Raw genomic sequence first — 16,444 nt, 5'->3', positions numbered from 1 at the left:
TTAGCAAATGCTATTCTTAGAATAAGAGTCAAATATACTATGCAAATGGAGTAGTATAAAATGCTTTAGAAAATATTTTGATTCCCAGCTATTTTTTGTCTCCAAAATATTTTCATGAAATCTGGAAGGATTCCACAGATTACTAACTTACTAACTTACTAACTCAATTACTTTTTTCCAAGCTTTTGGCATTCTTTGCAACAGACACAGAACAGTTCTCTCCCTTTGAAAAATGCACACAAGACACAAAGATTGTGCTCAACAGGTTTACTCAGACCAGACTCTTAAATGCTCCAGAAAAAGGCACAGATTAAAAGAGACTCCGATGACTCTTTTGAACACAGCAAATGGGGTGTTCTTTATAAGAAAAAAAAAAATACTGCTATGAATTGCATGGGCTGAAAAATTCAAATATTTCTCCCTGGTCCTAATTCTTGGCCTTCATTAAAATGGAATTAAATTAAATTGTATAAACATATGAAATAAAGTCTCAGTATTAGGAAGTTTTTCTTTTGTTTCCTCTATGTACAAAGCTTAGTATACAATTTTTACTTTTCATTATACATTTACTACATACTCTTTTCCAAACCAAGTCAGGGCAACTGCAAAGCGTGTTTCAAAAAACCCACATTGCAGCCAGAGAGAATCCACCTGCTTTTCTTGCCAGCAGAGCTGAGCAGAACTTAGGAAGAGATGACTGTTTGTGTGGGAGATCCACTCAAATGTAATCATCTTCTACTGGTTCACCGTTAACATCACAATAATGGATGAAGATGGCCACCACACGCTGGAACACYCCCTTTTTCATCTGGCGCAGTTCAGAGATCTCTTCTCCTATTGTCTCCATGCAGATGTCTGCAGACAGCTGTCCCTTCCTCCGGGGAGCATAAATAGTTGCTGGGGAAAGCACAAGAAAATAAAAGTTACAGTCTGTCCCAGAACACAACTCATAAATTAGTATGTTTGGCAGTAAAGGAGCGGGTCTGTGAAACAAAGCAAATAAGGAACATGAAAGCATTTCASATAAGTCAGGTAAATAAAGTAACCATTTTTTCTTAATTCAGACTATGCACTATATTTTAACTGAGTCAATGTTTAAAAAAAAAAAAAAAAAAGCCACAGAAGCATAGAGCCAGGAGACTTCTTCCTCATCTGCTTGAGCTTCATCCCCTCAAAGTGGAGCTAGGTTAAGTGTACTGCAAGTACACCTGTCAAAAGCCTTTCCAATTTAACAAACATCTTGATGAGAGGTCCTCCTAGTTAAGTACTGAAAAAAAAAAAAAAAATCCCTGTGAAGCCAATCACCTCCCACGTGAGCCTTCGCAGCTGCCTAATACAGTATTTTCAAGAAAAGCAGCTTAACAGACCCTGAAGTCTACCTCTAGGTTCTATGCTAACACATTACTTTCCTCTTTCTTCCAAGGTTCAGTGAACTTCTCTCTCTCTCTCCTCTCTTCAGCTTGCTTTAACAACACTTTTAAAAGCAAAAATAGAGGCAGTACTCAAACTCAGTACTTGTCAAAAACGCCAATAAACTCCAAAGGACACAAGTTGCTGCAAATACACATGGGTTTTACTGAACGTCAGAATATGTACATCACAACATGTTTTATGTGTGTTTTAGATATACTCCTTACAACTAGAACAGTCAACTTCATCTTCCTACCTGTCTACACTATGAAATATCACTGGCACAGGATTTATTTTGCTAAGATTACTCACGTGCTAATACTCCCAACCACCCGCTGGTAAGAAGAACGCTTGTGACTATGACTCAACTTTGTCACAATTTCGGGCTAAGCACCTAACTGGTTCGCTAATTTTGCCAGCATTAAGCCTCTCCAGATGGTCACTGCAGCACTACAGTTGTCCCTTGTTGTCCAGCTCCCAACATGGTTATAGTTATTTATTCAAACATAACAAAAGAACTAGAAAACRGAAGAGTAAAGGAACATATTGTCAGCTTGGAAATAAGCATGAAGCTGAATTTCTGTGAATATGTCCAAGAGTACTCACTTCTCTCATCATCCTCAAAGTCGTATCTAGCATAGCTATTTGGCTCTGCTGTTCTAAGCGACCTTAGCCACGGGAAGTCAGTAATCATGGAGTAAGGGGCTCCATCCACAATGCCTGAAAGACAGACATGATGAGGATACAAGGATGACAAAATCAATTTATGAAGCATCAGCACTCTCACTGTTATCACAAAGGCCTTCACTTTAATGCAGACAAAGTACTTTCTCACTTCAGTTCCCCCACTTACACCAGAGGTCTTCCACTTTCCTCACAAAAATTAYTGTATCTCTTGCAACTTGATGAAGTCAGAGTCATTTATCTTAGCAGGAGACAGATCAGCCTTCAAATTGCTACAAATGCTCACCTTCTAGAGTGTAAATATCTCTTCCCCATGGGTATTTAGTATATTTCTTCAGGTCTTCATCAGTTCGTGTAGCTTCAGGGAAGAACTCATATTTAATAAGCTCTCTAGAGACAAGGAAGAAGACATTAGAGCAATAGTGATAAGAAATGTGAGGGGTGGTGGAAAAAGAAACAAGTAGGGAATTCTATTTCATAACTTTTCCCTTAATGAGACTCAATCCATAGAAGTGCTCCAAGACCCTCATGCAACCTCAATCTGCAATCTCTTGCTCTCAAGAATAACCTCAGAAAATAGCTAAGGTTACGCAAGAAACCAATTAAGCAATCTTTATGCACAGCCTTCTACCTCAAAGAATACTCCACAACAGCTGCAAGTAAGCAAAACATTCTTGTTTTTTCTTTAAAAGCTTTAACCATTTCAATTAAACAGGGTTTCTGTTCTCATAATTTTTAAGTTAYTGGTAAGAGACACTGTATACAGTTCATTGCTCCTGAGAATTTTTGCTCTTCACTAAGGAGCTGAAATTGATTACACATCTTTCCTCAAAATTAAAGTTATTCCTTGGAGCCAGTATCTCTCTATTATTAATAGGTAAAAACATGTTTTCTGATTTAAAGACTTTCCTCAACCACCCTGATCAYTTCAGCACTGAATTGTTACTGCAGTACAGAGCAGAACTGTAGAATTTTACATTATTTTTCATATGTTTAGGTTATTTAATCTAAAACAAACAAAAAAACATATTAGATGCACCTTGATACTGAAATTTTACCATCCAAGCGCATCACTAAGACTTCAACCACTGCAGCCAAAAAATCAAGGTTTATTTGACTAACAAGAGACAGCAAGTTTACAGCTACTAACTGTAGCATCAGAATCAGGATTCAGGACCTTTTCTGTACAGCTACTGAAAGACAGGTACTCACTGGTTAATATTTGCTATTGTGTCCATCCAACTCCGAATGCGCACCTTGTTGCGGACGTTAGGTGGGTTACTGAATTCATGAATTATACAAATGTGGTATGGATAAGGGCCACTAAATATCTTCTGCTCTAAAGTCAACGTGTCAACCTGTGAAAGAAGGTAGACAAAGATTTGCAGCCAACAGAAAGGAAGGGATGGAATTTCAGAATCGAGAATAGATATCCACCAAAWCTCACAAATTCTGGGACAAAGCGTCACAAGAAAGCAAGTTTTAACAGCATAATCAAATACACAACTAAGCAGAGTTGAACTTTCCTAGCTGTGAATAAAACCTAACGTGCACAGTGGAAACTACATTTTTTCCTCATGCCTTCTGCAATTCTGTAATACGTAAACTTTTCCAAAATTACATTATGCCCTCAAATACATTCATCCTCCCAGATTTTGTCTYTTATGACTTGTCGAATGACCTCAGCAAGTGACTAAATGTTAGAGCTCACATCTCCTATGTGTAATCTGRGGGCAGAAAGGGTGGTTCCCAGAGCCACATCTCCCTTGCAACAACAGYCAGCATCAATCTAAAGAGGACACAGCTTTCTGTAGTAGTATTCAAAACACTGTCATCATTACATCTARAAAGATGGGGTGCAAAGGGTTCAAAGGTTTCAGATACCTATTTCTATGTCATGTTTAGGATTATACACAAATATAAACTGCATCAGCAACATCTAAGTTCTTACAGTTACCTATAGTTATTTAACTTAGAATTAATTTAATACAACACAGATTTTTACAATATCTTCTCACACAATGAATATTGAAGATTACAGCGTTAAGACCTAAAATTCATTAACATTCAAGCCCCCAGATTCTGCAGTAAAAGCCTTCATGAGATATGGTTTCAATAAACAAGTTTCCCTTAACATTTACATTTTCTGCATTAAATGAAAAATGCATGAAGCCAAAAGAAGTGAAAGAATATTGGCAGCCTTTCAGACGTGTTCATGATGGAGAGAGAGCTGACTGTTTACCTGCTGCATTGGTCGAAGATAAATGATCCGATTTCTTTCTGGGGGCATTCTGAGAATCTGATCCAGAACTTGATCCATGTTTAACTTCTTGCACTGGGCATAGTCAAACCGATTGACAACTGGTGCATTTTCTACCTTTAAGTGCTTCAGTACACGGCATCTTGTGGCTATAAAGTAACAAATGAAATCATTAACGTACAGAGAAATTATACAGAAATAATACCAGAAAGACCTGAAGAGTCTCCTTTCAGAGATTTTCAAATCAGACTGATAGAAGGCAAATCAGTAATGCAAGCAAAAGCCAACTAATGAGTTGYGTCATTAGTTCAAATACCTGGCAACTTAAATATATTTTTAAAAATACAGTAACTTAATTTTTTTTCCGCATTATGATCAAAGACCTTGTCTGTGAAAGCCTAGAGGAAATTCTTTTAAGAAACCATTAATCTGACCAAGTGTGATTTTCCCTTTCCTTCCTTTTACAAAGCCCGTTGGAATAGTTCACGAACCTTCACAATTAAAAAACACTGGCTTAAAAATCAGATCATATATTTCAAAGTATTGTGGAGTTGTGTGATAGGAAACAGGTATATTTTTCTAGCAATCCATGTCCACATCACCAAAATTAAGTTAAAAATAAAAATATGCTCCAATAAGTACTTTGGAAGTTAAAGAGAAATACTTTCAGCATTCTCTGCTAAGTCATAATATGAGATACTTTACATCAAAAGAAAATGTGCTACTAAGTATAAATATTGCAGGAAACAATGACCCAATGATTCAAAATAGAATTAGTCATACGCCCTGAAGCAGGAATCTAAGACYGTTGAAATGCCATAATTTAAAATAGATTTTTATCTCGTCAAGAAGATGATATAAGTTTGTCAGTTAAATAATCTATGGCGACAAAAAGAAATAAGAAAAAAAACACTGATCTTAAACTCATGTCATCAACTTCCACTTATTTTATTACAGCCTTTCAATAACCACCTCTATCTTCATAATTGTCATATAATTTTATCTGTTGATTTTTCAGATATAAATCTTTACTAAATCAGCTACGGCTTATAAATTACAGCTTATAAGACTGAAACGGAGAAGCACTAACACTTGGTGTTCTAAGCATCAGTGTGATGAAACCAAAATAAGCAGCAGACTGACTTTTATTCTTTCAGAAACTTTTAAAGATCCCAGTTGGAGGGAAGATATCGAGTATTTAAAGAAATAGAGAGCCTTGAGGTTCTATGTGCCCTGATGACATTAACTACATACCATGTATGAACATCATTTTCGGGCACTCTTTCAGTACCAAGTCTGTTATTCCACAGTTGGTCAAGGTGATTCCAACAAGGTTTTTGGATTTTAAAGTCAGTACCTGGTGTTAAAAAAGACACATATCTATGAAAGGGTAAAACTAAGGAAAAAGATCTTTTTTAGGAGATATTGCCAGTAATGAAAGCAGCTACTGTTAGGAACATTAGAAGGATATTAATAGGATGCTTATCTATATACTACAGCAAGACATTTGCTGCCAGTGAGAGAAAAAGACTCTCTGCTGACCAGCAGAATCACAAAATATGAAAGAACAGCTTATCAAGCAAAGAGTCATATCACAAGGCATGACTTTAATCAAAATACAAATCTTAAGTAGAACTTCTCAGGAACATTTAAATACCACTCCAATCTATTTTTCAAAAATAATGTGAARGAAAAAGAGGTAAGCCTGGACAATAACCTAAATGTGTCTAAACAAAGGTATGGCACACAGAATCTTAGCTAGCAGTTCCCATATCCAATATGCTTCACCTTTGTGTGTACCTTTGGTGTACCTTTGAGAGAAGTGTATCTCTCTCAAAGGTGTGCCTTTGAGAGAACTGATAATTAAATGTGTAACCTATTCAAACTGGAGATTAAATGCGTAACCTATTCAAACCTGTCCATTGCGTGCTATAAAATTAAAACCATCTTTGAGCTTTACAAGACAGCCATAAACAGAATGGTGTTCTTTCAAAAACAGCATGTTTTAACAAGGGAAAAAAAACATTCACAGGTATATTATTTATGCTAATTATAAAATCTATAATGCATGCTAATAATCAGGGGAAGAAAACAGAAAGTTACAGGCCTTTCCTATCCTGCTTTCCCTTGACGGGGGAAAAGAAATACACATAGGTTCCCTTGCAGCAGGGCTCAAAAGGGAATCCTAATTTAGCCATTCTCAGTCTCACTGTGAAAGACACTTGCTCATCTGCGAGGAGAGCCTTGGGCAAGCACTCCTGCTACAGTGAAACTCCGCTTTGTGAATTCTCCTTCCGTGACCAATCTTCACTGCTGAAGAATTAATTCATTTATGTGCACAGAGAACCTCTACCCTGCAGTTCAACAGGTGATGTGCTATATCATAACCAAACTCAGAGTTAAAGGCAGTTACATAACCCTTTATTTATTTTTTTTAAAGTAAAAACACCAGTAGTCTATGCTGTGCTTTCAAAAGTAAATGCAGAAGAATAAAAGGTTTCCTCTGTGCATCAAAAAAGGCACTGTGCAAAGGCAGGACTTGATGCATCACTGCAGCCACATGCCAGTGACAAACCTTAGCAAGCACAGTTTTAGCTTGTTTCTTGGGCCAAAGTATTGCTGCACCTGAGACAGGAATTTTCTGCATAAAGATAAGACCAAAGAAAGCAGCAGCATCAGTTATAACTCAGCTAGCTTCTACATCAAACACAAGCCTGTAGTGTATCATTGCTCATGAACTCCTGCAGCTAGGAATCTGTAGCAGAAGAAAAAGACCTTACTTGAACGTGATCATCCTCGATAACTGGGTCACTCGTGCTTGTGGATTTGTCAGCTGTTCTTTTCCGCTTTGTGGTTTGTCGTGGCTTTGGCTTGGCCACCTCTGGAAACAGAAAAACAGAAAATCTTTTGTTTGTTTGCATTCTAGGAAAACAGCAGAGGCACTTCCTAACTAACACTTTCAATAAGACCATGTATTTGTTAAATGAATTAAATCAAAATATCTGTCTGGCTTGAAAACAATTGTGTAGCTTTCCTAGCACAAAAAGTATTTCCAGGTTCATTGGCAACAGCCAATTCATGTGAAGTAAAGGAGGAAGGAGAGCTAATAGATTAAAGCACAAGAAGGCTAAGACTAGTAGATCAACTCACTCAGCGAGAAAGATACAAAGCCAAGAGAGGAACAGATGCTGGATTGTGAAGTTAAACTTGGTTTGCTGCTACAAGCAATATATTCTTGACAAATACAAGAACCAAAGTAGTTGAAATGTCTTAAATAATAGAAATAATCTTCGTCATTAAGCTTCTCCTGGTGTTGTAAAGAGGCACGTGTAATTCTATGCAGCTGGGGAAAAAAAAGTTCTGCCTTGAATAGGCAAATCAGCTTAAGGTCAAACATAGGAAATACCAAAAAGTTTTTCTGCATTAACAGAAAAAACTTTGTTCCTGACTAACAACATGAAAACAGGGCTACTCTCAGAATACTATAATATAATGCCTTGATCTGACTGAATTATTTTTATTTGTTGGTAGCAAGGGCATGAGAATAAAATCTTTTTGGTTCATTTTTATTAATTAGGTAAGCAATAAAATACATATCTTAAATTTATTACAAAGACCATGTCAGCAATTTGAGATTCACTTAGCTATAGAATCGCTTCCTAGGTGATTTAAGTTTCATTAACACTCAGAAAATTAAGAGAAACTGGAAATACAATAGGAAATACTGCATTTGAATCACTCCACATTAACAAATATGAAATTGATTACTTCAGTCTTTCCTACCTGCAACACATGCAGCATGTTTTATTTTTCAGTTTCATTTTACTTGCCAGATATTCTCAATGAATCCTGGATATATAATGTAACTGTGAAACGTCTTACGACAAACTAAAATGATTATTTTGGCAAGGAAGTATACTAAGAAACAAACAGAAGGTGTCAGCAAGGTCCCCTCTCACATGTATTTTTCCTTGTCAGCATTTCTGGCTTCATTACAGCCAGAGGTTTTTGTTTATTTTATTGTTTTTTATCTTGCTTTAGATGATGTGAAATACAGTCTAATAAAAAGACAATTTTCAACAAGGTTGATGATCATGCCTTATACACATGGAATTAGAGTCTAACATGCAGGCGCACCATCTTCCCGAGACTGTATAGCTCATTATGTCTTTCTTTTCTTGCTCAGTTATTAACTTTTGCTCTCTTGCTAAAATCTTACATACTTGCTCTCTTCTTCCTTTTTTGTAGGAAGGATTTTAATAGAGGAGACTGTCTTATCTCTGAATAACAGCTTTCACAGAAAGAGAGACACTCAAAAAGCAGCATTTGGTCTTCAAATGAATAAATCTAACAAATACAATTCAGTATGGTAAGGATAACATGCACACATATACTTACACAGAAAAAAAAAGTCAGCGGCACTCTTTACAAAGATATTCATTAATTTACTTAGCCCTCTAAGTGCTAAGTGAAATCTGTTCCACTGATACACCTTTATACACCTATCCTTTAATAATTAATCAATAACATGAACGCTTAACTTTATGATTACCCGTGAGTGTTGCTTTTATTCAATAGTTTCATGCCAGCACAGTAGCTTACCCAGAAACAAACACATGCTCATGGTTCATACCTGACTCTGACACCAGAGGGACATGGGACAGCTTGCTTCTAGCTCTTGTGAGTGGCCGGCGAGGATACTCTTCTTTATACTCCACCTCACAGTTCCTGGGCTGTGAGCCAGTGCTCTCCTCCACAGGGGCAGGCCCACAAGCACTCCCACTAGTCCTCTCATGACTTGCCTCAACTGGAGATTCACAGTTTGGCTGAGTCCTAAGTGCAAAATCCGACCCAGTGCTGTTTGGTCCGCTTCTGCAGGCTCCACTTGTGGATGGACAYTCCCCATCACAACACCCACTAGTCCTCCTCTGCATGTCCTGAGGCTTATAGCACGAACACCTGGAACAAACAGAGCTCTCCTCAGTCTCTCTCTCAGTGGAGCCTTCACTCTTACAAGGCGAGCAGACACACTGTCTGGATTCATCTGCAGTCGCTGGGCTGGTGCCAGCAGAGTGGCTATTAGTAGTCTGTGCACAGTCAGGGCTAGGAGAAGCAGCACTGCAGGAGGTGGATGTTCCAGTTGATCCTGTAGCATTACTGCAAGCTGGGTAAGAATCTTTGCTTTTGCTCCGGTCAGGTATGTCACTCGCTGCTTTCATGTCTGCTTTAATCTGCTCGCTCGTTACTTGGCAGCCTTTCTCACAGCTGCTCTCCTCAGTATGGAACTGCTTTGTCTGGACCACTTGGCTCGCACTGCACCTCTTCCGCAAGGGCGTCTTGCCTTTGCCACTCACTGTTAATGAAAGTTAAGTGTGAGAGAACAAGGGAAGAAATCTAGTATACAGTTTAAATAAATGCTGAGTGCTACTCTGCTAGTTGCTACTTAAAACAGAAGGCAGCCTAGAGGCTAGTGACAAATCCTGTGGGGACTGTTTGGGTATCACAACAYTCTGATGCTACATAAACTGAAGATAATTCCATCAGCTACTCAGTTTCTACAATGTCCTGAAGCTAATTTTGTAGTGATGTGCCACTATGTCTGCTGGTGAGGTACATATTCACCAGAGAGGCTAATTCTTCCACACAGCAGCTCTGGTTGAAAGAAAAAAAAAGAAAAAAAAAAGCACAAAACACCCAAAAACCACTGTATGCAGACTTTCATTTCCTTAAATATAAGGAATCTGAAGAATTAAGTAATAACAATGTGGCTGAACTTCATTTTTCATTAGCAACGCTTAAGCTCCATTTCTGGATATGAAAATGGTGTGAATAGGTAGTATTAGTCTCACCTTACAGTTGAATTTAAAAAAGCATAGTGAATAGTGCCCAAGTCAAGATCAGAACTTAAATGTCTACCCTGTCTTAATAGTCTCACTGAATTAGACTGAGCATTAGCCAGTTAGCCTAAAACACATTAGGAGCACTACGAAGGTTTCCAAAATTAGCTTTTAGCTATTACAGGTTATTTCAATCCCAAACAAGAACTGACCTCACCTTTACAGCACAGCACTCTACAAGTTTCCATGTTGAAACCACCAGTCTTGAAGTGTACCAAAATGACAGGGGGGCTGATGTGTAAGGAATATGCTAGTTACAAGCAGGAATCTAATTGTTTCATTACAGCTTTGATTTACCCTAGGCTTTGCAGAAATAAAATCAGTATTAGGCAAGGAAGTTTCTTACTCCTTCACAAAATATGAAATTTTATGTTAATGGCTTAGCTAAACACTCATTAAGTCTTAATAAATATGTACTTCATGTATCAATTACATACAATTTATAATTCAGCCTTAACTTCCTCCTTATTTGCATACCTTACTTAGAATATAAACTGCAAGAAATAGTAAGCTATCTGTGTTGTTGGAAAATCAGTACTTCCTATGGCATCAGACACAGGAGCCAGACTTGATGTCATGGGTGTGCAGCTTATTGCTAAAAAACCTGCAAGACACAGAGGGCCTTTTCCTATACCCTACAAGGGACAGGAAGCCTTGTCCTATTTCTACATTCACCACACTATTATGGTGCCCCAGGCCTCTAGCTCTGAAGGATGTCACTGAAAAAGCACTGCTCAAAGGTGAAGAACACAGTACTAGACATCACCCTGAATTCCAACTTCCAAAGTTCCCATAAAAGACAAAGTTCCCCTAAAATATTTCCGTGGGGGACATTTGCACTTGCAAATCTAGAACGGCTGCAAGTTTCTGCAGGCAGAGTAGTGCAGTGCTACCATTCTTGATTTGCTTCCCCACAATGATTACATGATCAGAGTGCATAGAGAGATGTGCTTCTACATCTCCATGCTAGTATTGAAACAGGAAGGAGGAGGTCASGGCAAACAAATAAGCATAAATTACACAAAGCTGGAAAACTGAATTCAGTTTAACTAGAAAACTGAAGCTTAAGAATAAATTCTGCTCAAMAGCACCCAGCCCTTACCCAACTCTTTCACACCTGAAGGCTCTCTGGTTTCCACTGGATCTCTGGTTTTCTCTTCTCCATCTGAGTAATTCTGTGCAATGTTGTTAGTGATGCAGGCTCTTGACRTGCCCATGTTTTCTTCGTCATCCTCACTGTCTGAATCATGGACAGTAATAGGTGCTGCTTTCACAACAGGCTGAATGCCACTTGGTCCTGAAAACAGTAGACAAGTGCCAACAGTTCATATTAAAAAGCCACACAGGTGATAGAGCACTGAAGAACTAAGAACTTCTGGGAAAAGTGACAAGAGGAGACGAATGTGACTGAGCTTAGCCATGCTTTTAATTTAGCCGTCTTTTCTGGAGATGCCTCATTGAATCCCAAAATATAGCATTCTAGCTTGCAGAGGGAATAGTGTGTCAAACAAGACAAAACGTAGGCTTTCTATAATGTTTCTATTTCAGAATATTTTAAAATTCTTCCACAATAGTAAAAGTAATCACAGAACTATTATAACCAATCCCTGAAACCTCCAGGAAAGAGACAGGAATGTTGGTCAGGACAATTGCAATTATCCTTCATCCACAAAAGCAGAGACGATCCTCTCTGAACAGCTGGTAGAGGTGGACAGGAAAGGGCCTGAAATTCATCAATCCTTCCCCTAATGGCATGTGGGTACCTCATTAGATACCGCTCTTGTCTAAAACCCCATCACAATGACTTACCTGACTACRAACAATGCAAGAAACAAACCTTTACAGTAACTATCTTGAGAAAGCGAGTGCATCTGGGCCACTGAGTATTGGTGGCATGTATCTACTAGGCAAACACATGGTCCAGCAAATGACAGATAAAAAAAGCAATCAAGACTGCTTAAYGGATGTCACCAATACAAGTTAAATAACATAAGAACAAGATGTTCTGGCTAGAAGGCAAGTAGAAATATATTTCAAGAGTTGCTGAAGAAGTGAAGGCATTAACAACAGCATCAGAACAAAACAGGCTTATTCAGGTATTTTGAGGCTCCTGTACTACTTGGCACAAAAATAAGCCATTAAAGCCAAGACCTCTTGCTCCATCTGCAGAAGCAAATGGGAGATTTCAAAAGCAGATTTAAAATAGAATAAAATTCTTTTGCAGAATTATGCTGCGCTAGCAACATTTCAAATAAACCAGACATCCATGTTAAATAAATTAAAAAAACAACAACAACAACAACAACAAAAAAACCCTACACATTTACATTGAAGAATTTAACCCCTGAAAAGGGGGATTCTGAAAAGTCATTTCCTTCCAAAACTGAAATTACCTGCTTGCTCTTCATCGACATCCATAGGAAGAACAGCTTGGCTTTGAGCAGGGACTTCATTCGGGCTTTGCACAACAGCCACTCCTTCTTCTTGTGCCACCTCCTCCATTTCATTCAGTGCTGAAAAGATTGAGATAATATCAACAGGAGGAAATGAAAGGAACAGAACTCATAAGCAYGAGATGAATTCAACTGGTATCCACCAAGGCATCAAAGAGACACCAAGAGATAAGTAACAACTGCCTTGTGAATCTCAAAAGATGCACAGAGCTTCTCACAGATTTCTTCTACCTCTTCTCCTTAGCAAAGGTCCAGCCTAAATTCTGAGCTTACTTTTCTACAGTTTTCACTCCTCAAATGACATGTAAGCAATAAACAGTACATTAAASATTTCTATATTTATTCCTTCAAATGACTTTTCTGGCAAAAGCTTAAAAATATACCTGTAAAATAAAAATATACCTGYGATGCACTCCCAAGACACTGTGATGCACTCTCATCCCAGAGCGGCCTAGAAAACCACTTTCCTAGATCAGTATCTTATTGATACTTTAAGCCGGTAACATGTACTATAGTAAGTTACCGATGGAAAGTGCAATATGCCTATATTAGCTATAAGTCAAAACATAAAGATGCTTTTATCATCTGCACAAGTATCAGAGACACACAGACAACCTTCAAAAAAGCTTTATATTACATACAAAGAGCTGTAAGAGTAATCAGTTTAATGCATACTCGTATCTTCTGTAGGACCCTATATAAGTAGCAGTGCTAAGCACTCTCTGCAAAGGTTCAGAGATTAGTGGTTACCCTCAGCTGCAATTTGCTGTTCTTCAGCCTGCCCATCTTGCCGCAGCTCATTCTCCTCGTTCTGGTCATTTGGGTGTTGGTGATTGTTGTGGTGGATGTTGGGATTATTGTTATTCTGGTGGTTATTGTTGTTGTCGTTGTCATTGTTAGAGTTCTGATTACTGACCAAGGCAGATGAGACGCCAATCCCTGTGCCTGCACTTAGGCCAACACGAGCACAACCCTGAAACAAAGAACAGTTATATTGATGGGGAACACTGGTACTTACCTACACAACACACCATAACACCAACAAAAGATGCACTGTGTCAGTATTATCTAGGATGGGAGAACAACAGGCACATGTTGGACAACAGACCTAATTCTAGCATTTGCTTATGCAATGCACTGCAGAGGTTGGTCCCAGTTTGGCCATTTAAAAAACAAACAAACAAAAATCTCCCCCCCCCCCACTTCAGTAAACGCTATTATGTGCTATGTAATCATTATAGTTCAACACAGATAGGAGGTTATAATTTACAAGCTTTCCCAAAACACAGGAACCTCAAGACAGGCCACTATGAGAGAAAAAAAAACTTATTTCTACGCAATCAGTATTTATTGCAACAGTTAGGAAGACTTGCATTGTACAACATAGGGAGAGAAGAGTGAAGAAATMAAATCCTCAAATTCTGAAAGCTTGAGTATGGGAAGAATTTTTTATTTATTTAATAATTACGTAGCTTATGAAAGTCCTTAGCATTGTGAACAGGTCCCTAGGCATTAAAAAGCAATCTCATAAGAAGCATCAGTAAAACCAAATTGCATCAGAGAAGGACAGAAACAGATTCCATTTGATCCTATTTTCTGATTGCATATTCCTTCACCATCATGCCTCCTATCAGCAAAAGGAACTGCAAGGCTCTTTCTCACATACTATATTGACAGCATATGCAAACCTAAATTATTTACTTAACGTAATTACAACTTCAAAAAGCATATGTAAACAACAGAAGTTCAGAAGTTTTAGATGGGCTGGTAACATTAAAATGCAAAAGCAAATATCGAAGGGCTCACCTTCGGGGGTTCACGGAACATCTGGTCAAGAGAAATAAATTCTAAACTTGGCAATAACTCAATGAACTGACTGAAAGAATCCAGTTTTATCGCATGGCATCGCACCAGGGTGAGGTCAACCAGTCGGGTCCATCTTGAATGATCTGCAGAAGAGGAAAAGATGCATTTCTTGGAATATTTCTGCTTCATTTCTTTTCCATTATAACCTTTCCAGATTTGAGAGTAGGATCTTTCCTATCTACACTGACAGTTATCAGCATCATTATGGTTTGGAGTTCTGGGTTTATTTCATAACGTGTTAATGCCTAAGTGAAACCCATTCTCTTTCTCATTGATCTCAAGTATTTTTATCATTTCTCCTAACAGAAAAATAAAAATCAAACAAGTCACATAGTTTACAATCTCATTACCAGACCTACAAGGATGAGAATTCAAGTAGTATTAATTACTTGAAATAGGCATATCAGAAGTGGGATAAAGTGTAACAAAACATCACAAAGTTTAAAAGACTTCTTCCCCACGAATCACTGCAACTAAACATTTACATTTATATGTGGAACTCCAAATGTGAAGCATGTATGTAGTCGATAAATTTTGCAGACTTGGGCAAGTACATTTCACCACCTCAAGCTTTCCATCTAACCCAGATAGTAGGTTTTTTCTCTGTTTTTTCTCTGAGTAGTTTTAAACTAAAAGGTTGGATTTCATGTTTCATCTGCTTTTCAAACTGTATCTCTAAGATTTCAAAAGAGTACTATACCTGTGATCCAATTATTTGGGTTATGTAGATGTGGGCAGTTGTAAATTACCAGATATTTGATGCAAGAAAACACTTCATTTACAGCTTTCATACCAATGTCTGTAATAATTCCTGGATTTTCGACCACATCAGCCAAGCCATACTTCACCAAGTCCCCATTTGTCATTTTACCTATGGAAAAGGAGAGCAGCAAATACAGCAATAAATATATATAAATAATATATATAAATAAAATATATAATAAACATATATATGGCTGTATAAGACCCAGAACTTCAATAACTGCATATTTATATTCTTTTTTAATGGCTCTTAGAAAATTATTAAAAATAAATGTATTTTAATTTAGCATTTGCTAAATATTTTAAGGACTTCAAAAAAATGCCATACACTGTAGTAAAAACTCATCAACATATCCTAGATGAAGGGTTTCAAACTGTGGAAACTCCAGTTCTGCCATCTTCAGAGCAGAAAAAACACCATCTTTGGTCAAGGAAGGCTGGATCCGCACTTCATGCAACCTGAAAGCAATCAAGTATGGCTCATATTAAAAGGTGCTCTAAATCACAGTTGCTATAGAGGCCACTCAAGAAGAGGTTCTCTGGCAGAAGAATGAAAAAAATACTTAATAATAGCAGCAGTAAGAGATTACTTGCATCTCTAYAGCACTGACAGCTACACAGTAGTATCAGTCACTGAGCTTATTACAACACTAACAGCAATGAAGTCTTTTCAGGAAAGACAGAATACAGAGAACAAGGTTTATGACAAAGTCAGCAGCAGACAGACTCCAATTATTTTTCTAACCACAGAATATTCTTGTCATATATAGTTTCAAGTTCTTTACTCCTCAAACTTTTAAAGGTTGTTCAGCTSCATCATGCTTTAGGACTTTGCTACAAAGATGATTATTTTGACTAAAGTAAAATAAAAAAAAAAAAAAAAGATTTCAAGAGCCATACCTTCGTGCAGCAGTTATGATGAGGTAGCCAAGATCCACTTCAAGGGCATTCTTGCAAGCTCCCAGAACTATAGTGTGCAAATTTCTAAAACCACCTGACAAATAAAAGCCATTCTTTTACTTTAGTCACAGACTACAACCTTAAACTTTATAAATTTGTTCAGTGACGTAGCCAGAAGTGGTTTAACAACAAAATACCTTTTTTTTTTTTTT

The 16,444-nt window shown here is 37.6% G+C and overlaps 1 protein-coding gene across 3 annotated transcripts in view; it reads right to left on the bottom strand.

Moving 5' to 3' along the window:
* Positions 1-297: 297 nt before the first annotated feature.
* The window catches only part of FBXO38 (F-box protein 38), a 20,364-nt gene continuing 4,217 nt past the window's right edge, over positions 298-16,444 (bottom strand). For 2 of the 3 annotated variants that reach the window (XM_026047490.1, XM_026047492.1), the window contains 15 exons: positions 16,233-16,326; positions 15,661-15,791; positions 15,271-15,441; positions 14,511-14,653; positions 13,455-13,677; positions 12,645-12,764; positions 11,354-11,548; positions 8,988-9,707; positions 7,135-7,235; positions 5,609-5,711; positions 4,337-4,503; positions 3,307-3,452; positions 2,381-2,484; positions 2,017-2,130; positions 298-897 (listed from right to left, as the gene is read on the bottom strand). In XM_026047490.1, the coding sequence (XP_025903275.1) occupies positions 719-897; positions 2,017-2,130; positions 2,381-2,484; positions 3,307-3,452; positions 4,337-4,503; positions 5,609-5,711; positions 7,135-7,235; positions 8,988-9,707; positions 11,354-11,548; positions 12,645-12,764; positions 13,455-13,677; positions 14,511-14,653; positions 15,271-15,441; positions 15,661-15,791; positions 16,233-16,326 (2,711 nt within the window). In that variant the 3' untranslated portion in view covers positions 298-718. The remainder of the gene's footprint in view (positions 898-2,016; positions 2,131-2,380; positions 2,485-3,306; positions 3,453-4,336; positions 4,504-5,608; positions 5,712-7,134; positions 7,236-8,987; positions 9,708-11,353; positions 11,549-12,644; positions 12,765-13,454; positions 13,678-14,510; positions 14,654-15,270; positions 15,442-15,660; positions 15,792-16,232; positions 16,327-16,444) is intronic. The other variant, XM_026047491.1, reaches the window with a different exon arrangement.

The sequence above is a fragment of the Nothoprocta perdicaria genome, unplaced genomic scaffold (assembly GCF_003342845.1).
Source record: "Nothoprocta perdicaria isolate Ctin4 unplaced genomic scaffold, notPer1 scaffold_5, whole genome shotgun sequence".
Lineage (NCBI taxonomy): Eukaryota > Metazoa > Chordata > Aves > Tinamiformes > Tinamidae > Nothoprocta > Nothoprocta perdicaria.
This window is presented reverse-complemented; position numbering and strand designations above follow the sequence as displayed.